Source organism: Limulus polyphemus, unplaced genomic scaffold (genome assembly GCF_000517525.1).
Source record: "Limulus polyphemus unplaced genomic scaffold, Limulus_polyphemus-2.1.2 Scaffold466, whole genome shotgun sequence".
NCBI lineage: Eukaryota > Metazoa > Arthropoda > Merostomata > Xiphosura > Limulidae > Limulus > Limulus polyphemus.
In genome coordinates, this window is record NW_013666076.1 from 221,492 (window position 1) to 236,083 (window position 14,592).

General features: G+C 32.5%; 1 protein-coding gene across 1 annotated transcript in view; it reads left to right on the forward strand.

The window, feature by feature from the left end:
• The first annotated feature begins 1,859 nt into the window (after positions 1–1,859).
• The window catches only part of LOC106458457 (cAMP-specific 3',5'-cyclic phosphodiesterase, isoforms N/G-like), a 168,629-nt gene continuing 155,896 nt past the window's right edge, over positions 1,860–14,592 (forward strand). Inside the window, exon 1 of the mRNA XM_013917973.2 lies at positions 1,860–2,029. Coding sequence (XP_013773427.2) covers positions 1,875–2,029 — 155 coding nt within the window. The 5' untranslated portion in view covers positions 1,860–1,874. The remainder of the gene's footprint in view (positions 2,030–14,592) is intronic.

A 14,592-nucleotide genomic window follows, 5' to 3' on the forward strand; every position in this document is an offset into this window, starting at 1 on the left:
CTACTTCACTTTAAAATTCATAACTTTTAATACTCTTCTTTTTACTTTTTATGTTATACCTGTATAAAGTTTTTACTTTACGTTTAGAAACTGTCACATGTCTATGCGTCCATATGTAGCGCCATCCGTTGGAGTGAAAAGATATTTAAGTACGTGCATGACATGTTTACCATTTATGCTATATCTGTATATAGATGGTTTTTATCGGATTATCAAAAGCGGATACCCAAAGACCAGTCAAGTAAGCTGGAGAAATCTTGTAGCAATAGTCCAAGCCGTCTAGGTGCTAGCCCCGTTGACGTGATAAGGTAGGTCGGTAGTAGACGAAATAGCTACTGTTTTAGAAATTTTTGAATTGTTATACCGGAAATGTTAGAGACCTTTTGAGCGTATTATTAGCATATATATATATACGCATAATATATCATAACCAATACTTTGAATGGTTGGTTTTTCGCTTAGGGATTCGATAAGGTGGTTTTCGGCGCACGAATTATTTGTAATCCTTGTCGATTTCTACTATTAAGTACTACCGTACTTAAAATATGTCATATAGTTTTAAGTTAGTTGTATGGGTTTGAGGGTTTTCCAATGTAAATATTCAGATATATTTTGCTAAATAAGAGACACAAATGAAGCAATGACCTAACATGCCGCATTTTTTGTGTTCACATTTATTAGTACGAAATGGTCATTCGAGGGGGGGGGGGAGCCGAGAAAAATATTATTTTATTAATTGAAAAAAATTACCAAATAAGTAACATATTTTTGTATTATTCTATCTTTGTCATTTTTTAAAGTTGTAAAAGTTTGCGATAACTGTGAAAATGGACTGGTTTACAGCTGTTTAGTAAAATATCGTGATTTTTAAAATGCATTCTTATAAATATTCTCAATAACTACTTTTGGGACCGGTTGATTAGATGACATCGCTCAGTCTAGCTTAGTTTTAAAATTTTCTACAAAAATTGAGTGTAATATAAGATGCCTATGTTTGAATGATAATGACTAGGTTTATTACTCTAATAAGCTGCCCTCACTCATTTAACTGTACTTATTCAAAGAGACTCCTTTTGTATAAAGTGGATCATAACTTTTATATTTAACTTCTTATAGTTGGGTTCTTCAGCGTCATGGGACAATTTTACTCGCTCAAGGAGAAAAAAATCAAAACATTAGGATAAAAGTTTTTAGTTTTTGGTAAAAAATGCTTTCTATCCATTCTTTTATTCTTTTTCCAAACAGACCATTTAACCTTAATTGTTTGATAATGATGTTATCATAAATTCCTCAAATATTTTATGCTCACTATAAAATATAATGATTGCAGCTAAGATGGCGATTAGGTATTAACCCTTCCCTCCACAAAATGTCTCGGGTTACTAAAATCTGTTTTAAATAATATAAAACTTGTTATTATCAGGTGCAAAGATGAGAGTGATAAACTCTGAGATCAATTGAAAATAAGGATGTAAGTCTATTTTTTTCTTGTCAGAAGTTGTTGGCACTTCACAATAAAAAAAATACGTGTAATCTATACAGACAGCGACAATACCAACTGTTACTGACATGTATTTGCCAGTATTTGGCTGAACGCCACAACAAACGCTTCATCTCTAGTTTTGAATGTGTAGGCATATGTTTTCGGCCCCTTGCCAAACATTACTCCCTTTGGCCCAGACTGTTATATGTGAGAAAAGCAACCATAGTTCAAGAATATAACCACCCTTCATCGAGTGCTTTCTGCAATTTCCTGGCATGTACATCCAGTTAACACTCGCGGTTCAAACAGTGAGAACACCTGGAGAAGACACAAAAGCATCACCTAACAACGATAGCTTCAACGACGATACGTGCGCTACCTATAGATAACCATGGAAGATATTAGTGTGTCACAGAGTGTCCCAGTAATTAAACTTCATCCTCCAGACATGGGAGGACCAAAGCCATCTTGTGGTCAAACCTATGGATTTTTATATTCACCCTTTGTGAAATTCCTGCCTCGTCGTCGTCACTCTTGGATGTGTGGGTAAGCGAGATTTCATTGAACACAGAAATAGTTTAATCACGTGAGTATAATAACAGATATAAAAAAATCGTAAAATGATGATCGTGCTTTAATTAATATTCAACGATGTCATACGATATTCAAGATGGACGTTAACAAAACATTATACTGGAGTATCTAATGACCAAAGTAAACCTAAGATTAAGTGTTCGAGTTACTGGGGTTAAATAGCAACATTTTTCTAGAATTCCTCTGATAAGCTCAATAAAACACTAACCCCACTTCAGCAGCGAAATAATAAGTGAAAATTTATGAGCAAGTCAAATGCGATAATTGTTATTCCAGTACACGTGTCAAATAATTCTTAGATGTCGATCGCAAGGTCGCATATTGTCTGAACAACAACAAAAATTGTGCGACATCATGACATCAAGTTTTGAAAAATTAAGGGTGACGTATCCTCACAAATTTTCTCAAAAAAATTATAACTGAGATTTTGATTTTTTTCTATGAACACTTGTTTTGGGTGAAACAGTAGAATGCTCCCAGTGGCACAGCGGTATGTCTGCGGACTTACAACGCTAGAAATCGGGTTTCGATACCCATGGTGGGCAGAGCATAGATAGCTCATTGTGTAGTCTTGTGCTTAATTACAAACACATTAAATGAAACTGTAGAAAAAATCGAAACTTTAGCCCTAATTATCGATTTTGAACCTCCTGTTGGAATTCTATTGCGGAAAGAAAGAAATCTCCCGCCCTCGCAGAAACAACTTGTCAATAGACATTACAAAGACGGAAATGCATAGTTACAACACCAGTCAAGAATACATTGTTAAAAGTTTCGTTAAAAATATCTTCCCATGAAAATCTACAAAAATATAAGTAGATAATAATAATAAAAAACATGCGCACCATAAGAAATGATTTTTCAACACCAGAGTTCTAAATTAGACAATTTTCACCGGTAAAACATCTAAACGCCTTATGAAATACAAACCTTCCTTATTATTTGATTATACATAAACAAAGGATATACAAGAACAAAAAATAACATTTCCGATCGGCAAATCAAGTTTACTAATTGAAGTGAGAAATCATTTTAAGTAATGTATGACTAATGGCTAACTAGTATTTAGATATGAAGCCCTTACCTTATCAGGGAACTTAAATTATTGTTTTTTTTTGCATGATGTAATCACATACCAGTATGACCTTGATTATGCACAAGAACGTGTAATATAGATAAACTTCTATGTTAATCGTTATAATACAGTTCTTGCTCTTGGAAACAAAAACAACTGGTCACATGAATACTCTTTATGTATAACAATGTTATGCAGTTAGTTCTTCCAGAAACAAATACAATAGGACGTGTCACGTAATAACTGTCAATTAATAACAGTATCACAGGGTTATTTCTCCCGGAAGCACATTGTACAAAACATGTAATTTGTAAAAAGTAAGTGTCCCAATAAAACTATTCTTGTAAGCTATATTTTAAATGTTGTAATTTAAATATTAGCTAGAGGGAAAGATTTAATAATATAGGACTTGAACATATAGAAAACAAAGGATGAAACGCAAAGTTTTGTAACAAATTCGAAGCTAGATTATAAATACGACATTCCGTGAAGCGTTGTTAGGTTAGTTAGAATAAGTTGAAAGATAGTCAAGGAGATAGTAGATAGGATTATTTCAAGATAGAGAGTGATTTAAAAGTGAACAAACCAGTCAGTCAGTATGTTAGCTATCGTGGTTCCTCTGTACAGGTAAGTTAGTTTGTTTAACGTTAATTAACGTCATTTATAACGTGGGCCTCTAACAATACACGAAGTGTACAAGGGTTCAAGCTCGTAGAAACGTTAAGAAGAAAATAAAGTAATATATTACCATTACATGGACTGAACTTTGAATTATTTTCCTCGGATTATTTAAAAGAACCAGCCAACGAAAAAACAACAATGCAATACTATTACCAAATGTTACTCCTGAAACAAAGTACATAATACATATATGAACAGTGTGTTAACTTTATCAAAGAAGCTTCTTGAATTTTTAATTGAATACCATATTTGCCTGGGTATAAGACTATACTGTTTACTCTTAAAACAATGTTTGATTTTACCCCTGGTCTTATATATAGGTTCAAAGATAGAGTTCAAGTAAGAACTCTCTGGTTAATAGCATATTTAACCAAAATTACTTTGTTCCTTTTACTTTTGTTTACTTTTTTCAGTAAGTGCATTGACATCATGCCACCTACTGCGTTGCAATTTGTAATTGTATCATTTTCTCGATTCTTTATAATTAGAGGTTATTTATCTCACATGCTAGTTACAATTAATTAAGACATTTTTATTTAAAATGTATTGATCTCATCTGTCATAATATAATATTGCTAATAATATATCAAAAAAGTTAGTTTCTGTAACGCACATTAATTTTGTAAACGTGTTTTTATAATAATTTAGTATTTTTTGTAATAGAAAAGGAATTCAACTATGACGAAACTTTGTAAAGTTGATTATTGAGCTGTCTGTAGCGTTTGAAAAGCATAAGAAAACCACACTTGTGGTTACATTGATTACTCCAGAGTGAAGGTTAGCACAGTTTGAAAATAACTTCTAATAATTTTCTTACAAAAGTAACATCCTAGACTTGCTTGAAAATAGAGGTCGTCCTATACACCGAACCTCAAAGAAATACACTTAATTTGCTCAAAAACTCCAGGGTCGTCTTATACATGGGATTGTCTTATACACAAGCAAATACGGTAGTATATTGAACAGAAACATTTTAAAATAACATATATATATATATATATATATATATATAAATTATAGTGCTTAAAAGCCATTGTATTCAATAGTCCTAGCTAATCTATATAATATCTGCATTTAAAGATCTGATATTATAGTGAATAAAGCTGAAACTGGCACGTTAATACAGTAGTCTAGGCCTACTTAGGCTTGTATAAATTGTAAAAAAAATATATATTTTCAGATACCTCTGTAAATATGTGGGAAATATATGAATGTGTATGTATAAACTAGCTAATTTGATTAAAACGTTGGTGGAACCGAAGCTACAGTGGATTGAAAAGTTATTAAGGTAAAATTAAAACATTTTTATTTAAATTGTCCACTAACTTGGTTATAGTGTCCGCTCTAACAGTAGGGCTAATTCACTGATATCACGCGCCCGCAAACCTAAATCGAGGACGAGGGTCTTAAGGCAAACAAAAAACAGTTGCATCGTATCCCTGTTGTGTTCCAATGTGCACTAATGATGTACGATACAACAAATCTCTCTCGTTTCACAATTTTCCTACAGATGCTAAAAGAATGAAACAGTGGCTTGTTAAGGTCCGACATGATGAAATACTTCTGTTTTTAGTAAATAATGCAAAACTAAACCGCAAATGTGCATAGGCCTAGCCTAATACTAGTAATAGTGCCTGGGCCTATTCAACCTAGTCCTAGACCTATAATAAGGTTATATGGAATTTTAAACATATATATAGGAAATTATAATGTTAAATAAGTCTTTCTATTGAACATTGCTAGCTAATCTATAAGATATCTGCATTTAAAGATCTGATATTATAGTGAATAAAGCTGAAACTGGCACTTTAACACAGTGGTCTAGGTCTATTAGGCTTGTATAAATTGTACCTCTAAAATGTGGGAAAAAATAGCATAAATGTACTTTAAAATGTAAAGTATCACTTCTAAACACAAAACATTCATTGATCTTGATTAGACATGAACATTTACTTGTAGTGACCAAGGATTCTAATTTTTCTTCGGTGATTTGAAACACTTAAACTTCACATCGTAGCCTTGTTCGTTAACTTTTACTGGAAAAAATATAACAAAGTGATCAGTTTTATTAAAGAAATGCAAGTGAAATACCATATATAAACAGAATAATGGGTTAAGAAAATTTTAATCCTCATGATTAGAATTATATTATTCAGTCAGAAAGAAAAAGGTGGCTGCGAGTAAAAAACCAGATTGGCTCATAAAGGGTATAAAAGATAAAAATAAAGAAAAGTATCACAAATTTAATAAATTTCAATTGACTGTTATGACGGGAGACTTAGAAGATTATACAAGATCAAGAAAACTGGTCAAACAGGAAATTAGGACATCAAAAAGGATGAAAAAAGGTTGGCTGAAAATGTAAAATTAACAATGAGGATTTCTTTAAATATATTATTATAGGTAAACAAAATGTTAGGATGGGGGTAGGACCCTTGAGGGATGATAGAGGAAGGCTTGTGTCTGATAATTATATAATGGCTGGGTTATTAAATTCTACTTTTTCTTCAGTTTTTAGTAATGTAGATTTAAGTAGTATGCCTCATCTTGAACAACTGATAGATGGAAAGAAGGTCGAACAAGATAATTACATTAGTTTTGAGCTTGTCAAGAACAAATTGGGAAGTTTAAAGAACGACAAGGCTCCTGGGCCAGATATTATTTCCCCAAGGGTTTTGAAGGAGGTTATGGATTGGATATGTGAGCCACATGTTAATTTTTTTAGTAAGTCCTTGAATAGTGAACAGGTGCCAAAGGATTGGAAGTTAGGTAATGTCACTTCTCTTTTGAAGGCAGGTAATAAAATTGTCCCATTAATTATAGGCCTATTAGTTTTACTTCAGTTGTGAGAGAAGTTTTGGAAAATCTGATAAAAGATGCTTTGCAAAGCCATTTAACAGTTTTACATTTTGTTGGATACTCAACATGGTTTCACTAAGATAAAATCTTGCCTTACAAATCTTTTGACATTCTTTGAAAAGGTTACTGCTTATGAAGATAAGGGTGTAGGTTTGGTGTGTCTGGATTTTCATAAAACATTTGACAAGGTGTCATATAAAAGACTCGTAAAAGTTATCTTTATAAATGTAGGGGATAAGTTAGCTAATTGGATAGAAGAGTGGCTGGATGGAAGAAAGCAGATGGTTGTTATAAATGGAGTTCAGTCAAACTGGAATAATGTCACAAGTGGGGTACCTCAGGGCTCAGTCTTAGGACCTTTGCTCTTTTTGATTTACATCAATGACGTATATGAAGGAAAGTCAATAAATTACTTAAGTTTGCTGATGATATTAAGGTGTTGCTAGCTGTAAAAAGGATGCTGCTGCTTTACAAAAGGATTTAGGTCATTTTGGGCAAATAAATGGCAGATGTGTTTTAATTATAATAAATGCAGGAGAATTCGTGTGGGGTATCATAATTTGACTTATAAATATAATCTGGATGGGAATAACCTTAAAAGTATCATGAAAGAAAGGGATTTTGGTGTAATGGTTGATCAGTCTCTTAAGCCATCCAAGCAGTATGCTGTTATTAGTGGTAGGGTAAATAGGATTTTAGGTTGTATTCACAGAAATATTGAATAAAAGTCTAAAGAGCTTATACTTTCATTGTATATGTCATAGATTAGGCCACATTTGGGGTATTGTGTTCAGTCTTGGGCTCCTTACCTTAGAAAGGACATTGAATTGTTGGAAAGGGTTCAGAAGATGGTTACTAAAATGGTGCCTAAGATGGAGAAATTGTCATATAAGGAAATTTTAATATCTTTGAAATGGTTTTTACTTGAAAAAGAAGAGTTAGAGGGGATCTGATTGAGGTATTCAGGATTGTAAAGGGAATTGATAGTGTTGATGCATCATCTTTTTTCATACTTAACGGCTAGAATAGTAGGAGAAGAGAACACAAATATAAATTTTTGCAAGATAGAAGTCATCTTCAGGTAAGAGAGTTTTATTTATCTAACCGGGTGGTTGGCTTCTGGAACGGGTTGCCTTCGGATGTTGTGGAGGCAGTAAATTTAAGTGAGTTTAACAGAAAGCCTGATAACTATATGAATGATAAGGGCTAGCTTTAAGATTTTTTAGATTCATTTATTTAATAGTTTTAGTTTAATTTGGAGGATGAAACAGCTGAGATGGGCCAATAAGTCCCTTCTTGTCCCTAAACATTATGTTATGTATTTCTAATACAATGATACTGCAATGCTTTTAACTATTTCTATGTTTCCTTATAGGTTACTAGCTTAAGTACCCGTCCCCTGGACGGAAGTTTTGTAAATTAATGATTACTGAAAGGTTATCTTGTATGTAATTGTAAAAAAAACACCCATAAAACTTCAAAACGCAAAACTGAAAATTTGTGTGTATTTCCTCATGGACCCAACAAATCTTCATGCCAAATTTGGTGAAAGTCCATCAACTGGGAGCGAAGAAGTGGTAAAATAATGCAAAAACGCCCCAAAAAAACCGCAAAACCGAAAATTTGTATGTATTTCCCCATGGACCCAATGAATCTCTATATCAAATCTAATGAAGATCCACCCACAGGAGATTGGGTAATGGTAAAAAACGCAAAAACGCATAATGTAAAACTGAACATTTGTAAATATCTCCCATGGACCCCCATATCAAATTTGATGAAGACCCATTTACAGGGGGCGAAGTAGTGGTAAAAAACGCCCCAAAACCGCAAATGCAAAACTGAAAATTTGTACGTATTTCCCCCATAGACTCAATGAACCTCCATACCAGTTGTGGTGAAGATCTGTCCACACCCTGCGAAGTAGTTACATGGACATACAACAAACAGTACTATTATGTTTATATAGACGCCTAACACCCTTTTTACTTTTACTATGTTTTTCAAACGTCGCTATTTCGATTGTCATAAAACAGAAATGATGTTCTGGGTTTCCAATTTAGAACGATATTCATTTTCACAAGTAATTCCTTGTAGATTTTGTGACGTTTGTTGAGCATGTCCAGTAGTGAAGCATTGGTACAGATTGTTTTCAAATGTTATTTCAAGATGTATAGTATGTGAGAGTCGCATGTAAGATATCACAATATTTAATATTGAGGGTTTAGTACTTTAAACCTTTTGTTTCTTTGCGAAAAGGTAGCCATCTCAGGTATGTAAATTTATATTTGTGTTAGGGATGTGTTTTGCTGGATTTATTTTGGTATTTCTTGAAATATTAAAAAAAAAATTGTCTTTGCATTGGGCTTTCGTACAAATCTGAATAGGGCATGTGTAGAGCTGATATATTTATCAGCCCTACTATTAGAGCTTATAACCCGCTAATCAAACTTTAATCGGTTTTATGTTAAAAAAAACTAAATGTAAACCATTGTTTGATAAATCAACTATCAAGTAATATGGTGGTTTTGTAGTGAAAATAAAAAAGGAAAAGAAGAAACAAAACATTATAGTATTTTCTGTTTACATAATTTACTCATAATTCATATAATAGGTATGCTTATCACTCTTCTCCATAATTAAAAATGGCAAATGTTTTGCTTTATCCTGAACAATATTCACCTCTAGAATAAATAGGTCCGCAAAATTTCATTCACAAGTTTGCCTATTTTGACTCTAAAGCCACTTGAAGTGTTCCAGAAAATTTCAAACTTTTCACTATCACAATTTTTTCCAGCAGCGAAAAAAAAATATGGTGACAGTATTCGTTTTTTTTGGTGATGTTAGGAAAACATGTAGATTTTTCTTAGTGGTATGAATGTGAGGAGAAAAGTTTTATGCAAACTTTTGCAAAGTTTGATTGTAAAAAATCTAAAATATGCTTTAAAATGGCTTTAATAACGTATATTTTGCTATTATTCGCCTGTAAAAAGAAAATCAACTCCAAAAAATGATGAACAAAAAGTTCAATAGCGAACACTGGATTGATCACTTGCAGTGCGAGTACCTAGCGACCACGGCCAGCGAATCTTTACTTTATCTCTCCTACATTTTATGATATATACAAATCCTAGGCTAGCGGCATGAAACAATGAATTCAATCTTACTTACTTCTTTTATTTCAGTTGCAAATGACTATTTATTCTTGAAAGTCTGGCACATCAGCAGTGAATAAGAACGAACGTCGATAAAAATACCTTCCTCCTTTTCACTCTCGTTCCCAGGTTTATTTCGTATAACTCAGCTCAGAACGAGGGTGTCATCCAGTGTCAGAGCTGTTTCTGGATTTTTTTCCACATGTTGTCATCCTTAAAGGTAACAAACTTTCAAATCCGATGTAATCTACCTGATAATGTGTGTAATATTAGCAATATTCTGATCATCATCATGGCCAGGTGGTTAGGGCGCTTGACTTGTAATCTGAGGGTTGCGGGTTCGAATCCCCGTCCCACCAAGCATGCACGCCAGTTCAGGCGGGGGACGCTATAATATGACGGTTAATTGACCGTCACATTATAACACCCCCACGGCTGAAAGGGCGAGCATGTTTGGTGGGATGCGGATTCGAACCCGCGACCCTCAGATTGCGAGTCGAGCGCTTTATCCACCTGGCCATGCCGGGCCTCACTCATAACTGTTTCATAATCTGTACACTATTATTAATACCATAACCATACTTTATTGTATACTTTACGTGTAGTTTTATTAAATAAAGTTACGTCTACGTGAGTTTGTTTGTCTGACTGCGTAAAAGTTTTTCAAATAGTTCAGGATTTATCGATCTAACACATAATGCCTGCAAAAAAGCGTAGCTTAAATGGCGTGCGTGAAAATGATAGCATAAGGAAAATTCAAGAGAAGAGCATGAAAACTACCGCAAATGTTTTGCGGGTGGTGGCTAGTTTATATATAATTGACCAAAATAATTTGGTGAAATAATAATTTTTATGTAAAATACATAGGAAACCCAAGCAGTAATTAGTGAAATTAACTGCAATTATGACGGTAGGTTTAATTTTTTATATCACACATGTTATTAGGCACTCTGTAACCAACAAAGCTACGGACCCACAAGCAATTTGATGCATAAATAGTTTAGAAAAATGTTTTTAAAAAGCCAGCGGATTTCATTGGTAATTCTAGGGTTAAAGGAACTGGTAAGATTCTATTATCTCTGAAGGAACAATAGGATTATATAAAGTAACAGTCATGAAGTTAACGGAAGGTTTTGCTCCGTGAAGAATAAGAGCATCTCATATGCCACTGATTTTATTTATTTTATTGGTGATCTTTATATTTAGAAATGATATCATACTTAATCGAGCAGATTAGTAAGCGCCATATGTGTATTTTATTACATCAATTTCATGCAGCTCCTCCTCGTGCTTATATTTTATTGTAAAAACCGAATTAAAGTATTATAAGAATCTTTGAATTTTCTGTTGATTTCAGAAATATTTTTGATGTGTTTCGATTTTAAGCTTCTTTGGCAACATGATAAAAAAATTAATAAATATGAGAGCTGATTTCTGAACAAAAATTATTTAAAATGAAGAATACTGACTACTGGCAGAGCATAATTAAAACATATTTTTAAGGAAGATCTGTGCTAAGGACAGTTTGAAATAAAGATTTTAGTGCAGGGATTCCTATGGATGTTAAACTAATAGTTCTCATACATAAGCTGTTGTAGGCGGAAACAGGAATCTGCGGCTAAGTGCCACTTTACGAGCGACACATGTTAGAAAAATGATCAAGATGAAATTTGTTTTATTTTGGGCAGGGGAAAGAAATGATTTGCGCTGAAGATCGAGCGTGTTTATGTTTTGTTTACTATATTTTAAAGTATATTCAAAAGTAGTAATGAAAAATCAGCTATAAAAAACCGCGCTTTTTAGAATCTATATACATGCTGCCATAAAGCTAATTCTGAAGAGGTTGATGTTAGGTGGGTTGAGGGGAGACGCGTCAGAAGAAGATGGAGGATCCAGTGAAAGATGTGCGTAACTAATCTAGGTTTCAAAAATGTATCTTAAACAAAAAATATAGAAACCTTCTTGTTCCAGTACGAGCATTTCTAGTTTCTTGGCTCTCTGTTGTCAGACTTCTGTCACGGAATGTAACGATGAATTATGAGTGGAGAGACTGCTACCTAGGTTAGCATCAGCTTTGAAACATCTCTCAAACTTGGCAACAATATTTGTGTAGGCCTATTCGAGACTGTGTTAGATGACTTTAAATGCATTATTGCATCACATATTGGTAAATCTCTCCGGACAAAAACTATGTTAACCTCCCCCTCCCCCCTGTACATAGCGGTATGTCTACGGAATTACAATGCTAGACACCGGGTGTCGATACCCGTGGTGGGCAGAGCACAGACAATCTATTGTTTAGCTTTGTGCTTAACTTCAAACAAATTAAACTGTGTTAAAACCATTTTTACTACTTTAAAATTCCTTTCCAAAATACCACGAAAACAATTTAATGTGATTTTTAATTATTTTAGATAAGAATGTTATAGTTCCTTTAGCTAGAATGTAACACAGTTTGTAATGTTTTAAGTCACTATTTAACAACATAAAATCTCCTTCAGAACTCCGTGAACTTTTCCATTAAGTGTTTATTAATATTTTGTCAATCCTGTTGGTATTAAATACCGTGTATTCCATATTTTACAGTGTTCAGTAATACAATAGACACAATGTTGTGAAAATTAGTGTGTCGACCAATTTGACCATGTGGAAGACAACATAATGTAGTCTTGTGGTGTTTCATTATGACATCATGGTCGCACTATCTATGGATATAAAAGCTATCGTCTGAAATCATATTCAAGCAATTTGAACAAGTCATAGCACTGTGTACGTTGTCTTCCGTATGGCCAAGTTGGTCTGTACATCAAGTTTAACAACACTGTGAATTTTGAAACACCCAGTATATAAAGTTTCCATTAATACCCCTTGTATAAGGTTAGTCACACTGAAAATCCTGTTTCCTAGAATATCTTTGTTATATGTTGCTTTTCTGAACGTTGGGAAGTTTAGACAATAATCACAATAAGAACAAAATCGGTAACGCTAATATTATAATCTGTATCCTGTAATGTAGTAGATAAAAATCTCTACGAAAATATTTTATGCGAAGTTATATGGGTTTTCTCTGAGAAAATGAGTTAATGCGACACATTTCCTTAATTTTGATAAGTATGGTGAAAGTAAAATGTGTCAGGATACATTTATATAGATAACTTTTACTGCTGAGGTTAACAGTAGTTCTGTGTATGTATATTTGGATTTAATTAAATTTAGATTAACTTGGGATATATTTCCTAATCGTAATAGTATGAAAAAATAAATATAGAAAAATCGTGTATTATTATAGATTTTAAACGTAAAGTATGTGATGATATTTTTTGAAAATATTTCCTATAAAAGAATTGTAATTGATTGTTGGTTTCAGCTATAATAAACCAATAAGGTCTTTTGTTTTTAATTATAAGCAATCTATTGAAATTATTAATCCAGAAGATATTGATAATTTATCTTTCGAATGTATTATCAATAACTTAACGGATATTTTTCATAAGCATATTATTACTGGTGATCTGAATGTGATCAAAGATATTCATCTTATAACTATCCTATAAAAAGAACTGAATCAGATTTTGAAAATAAAAGTAAAAAAGAACAAAATATAGAGAATAATATTGAAGAATATGTTATTAAAGTTAATAGAAAATGTTTCTATCCCTTACGGTTTATCTTGGCATTGAAAGTATTTATTATTAACAACATAAAAATGAAGTTAAATTACTTATATTTATCTAGTTATACTATAAATCTTCCTCTTTTTTTTTACTTTTAAAAGAAAAATTAAATAAACTCAAAAACAGTTTGTGATTACTCCAATTGATAAAGCTAACAGTAACTTTGGACTTGCATGTAACAAATGTTATGCACAGATTACAATAAATAAAATTAATACTACAAAAACTCTTAATAAATTTCCAATTGAAAAAGTACAGTTATTAACAACTTACTAAATGCTGTTAAAATGGGATATACCTGTTGAGTATAAATATATAAATTCATCTTTCTTATACGCAATTTCTAAATTGCATAAAACTCCAGTTAAATTCAGATTTATTACTAATTCATTAAACACTATTACCAAACCTATATTTATTATATCAAATAAAATAAAATTGAAATATCTTAACATTTCAAAACACGTATTTTGGATAATAAAAAACAATACGCAAATATTGGAATGCTTAGAATCTATACATTTTTGAATTCAGCCTTCTCTGTTTTGACATTAGTTTCACTACTTTATATACCAAATTGAGTTTAAAAGGTATAATAAAAGTCTTCAATAATTTAATAGATGAATTTATAGATGAAAACATGGTTATTTCTAAATACGAATTTTCGTGTGTTCAGTGTAAAAACTTAATTAATTTTTGTATGTATAATGACAATATAACCTTTAATACTAAAATATTTAGACAGGTAATCGGAATCACAACTCGCACTACATCACCCAAATGACATTGCACACTATAGTATGCCATCACATGTACAGCACACTCACGATGTGTACACATACCATAAGTGAAAATAATGCACACCACACACACATACACACCATTATTTGTACATACTACAATATTATGGTGCACACCCACACTGATGATATACATACAGGATATCAACACAAAGTAATGAATGATACATAAGATCATGTCACCTTGTATGAAAAGGTGCATGAACAAGTGGAAAAAATAGTTTGATAATTGAAAGTGTAGGAATGGGTGCACCAAAAAGTGAGGAAAAGG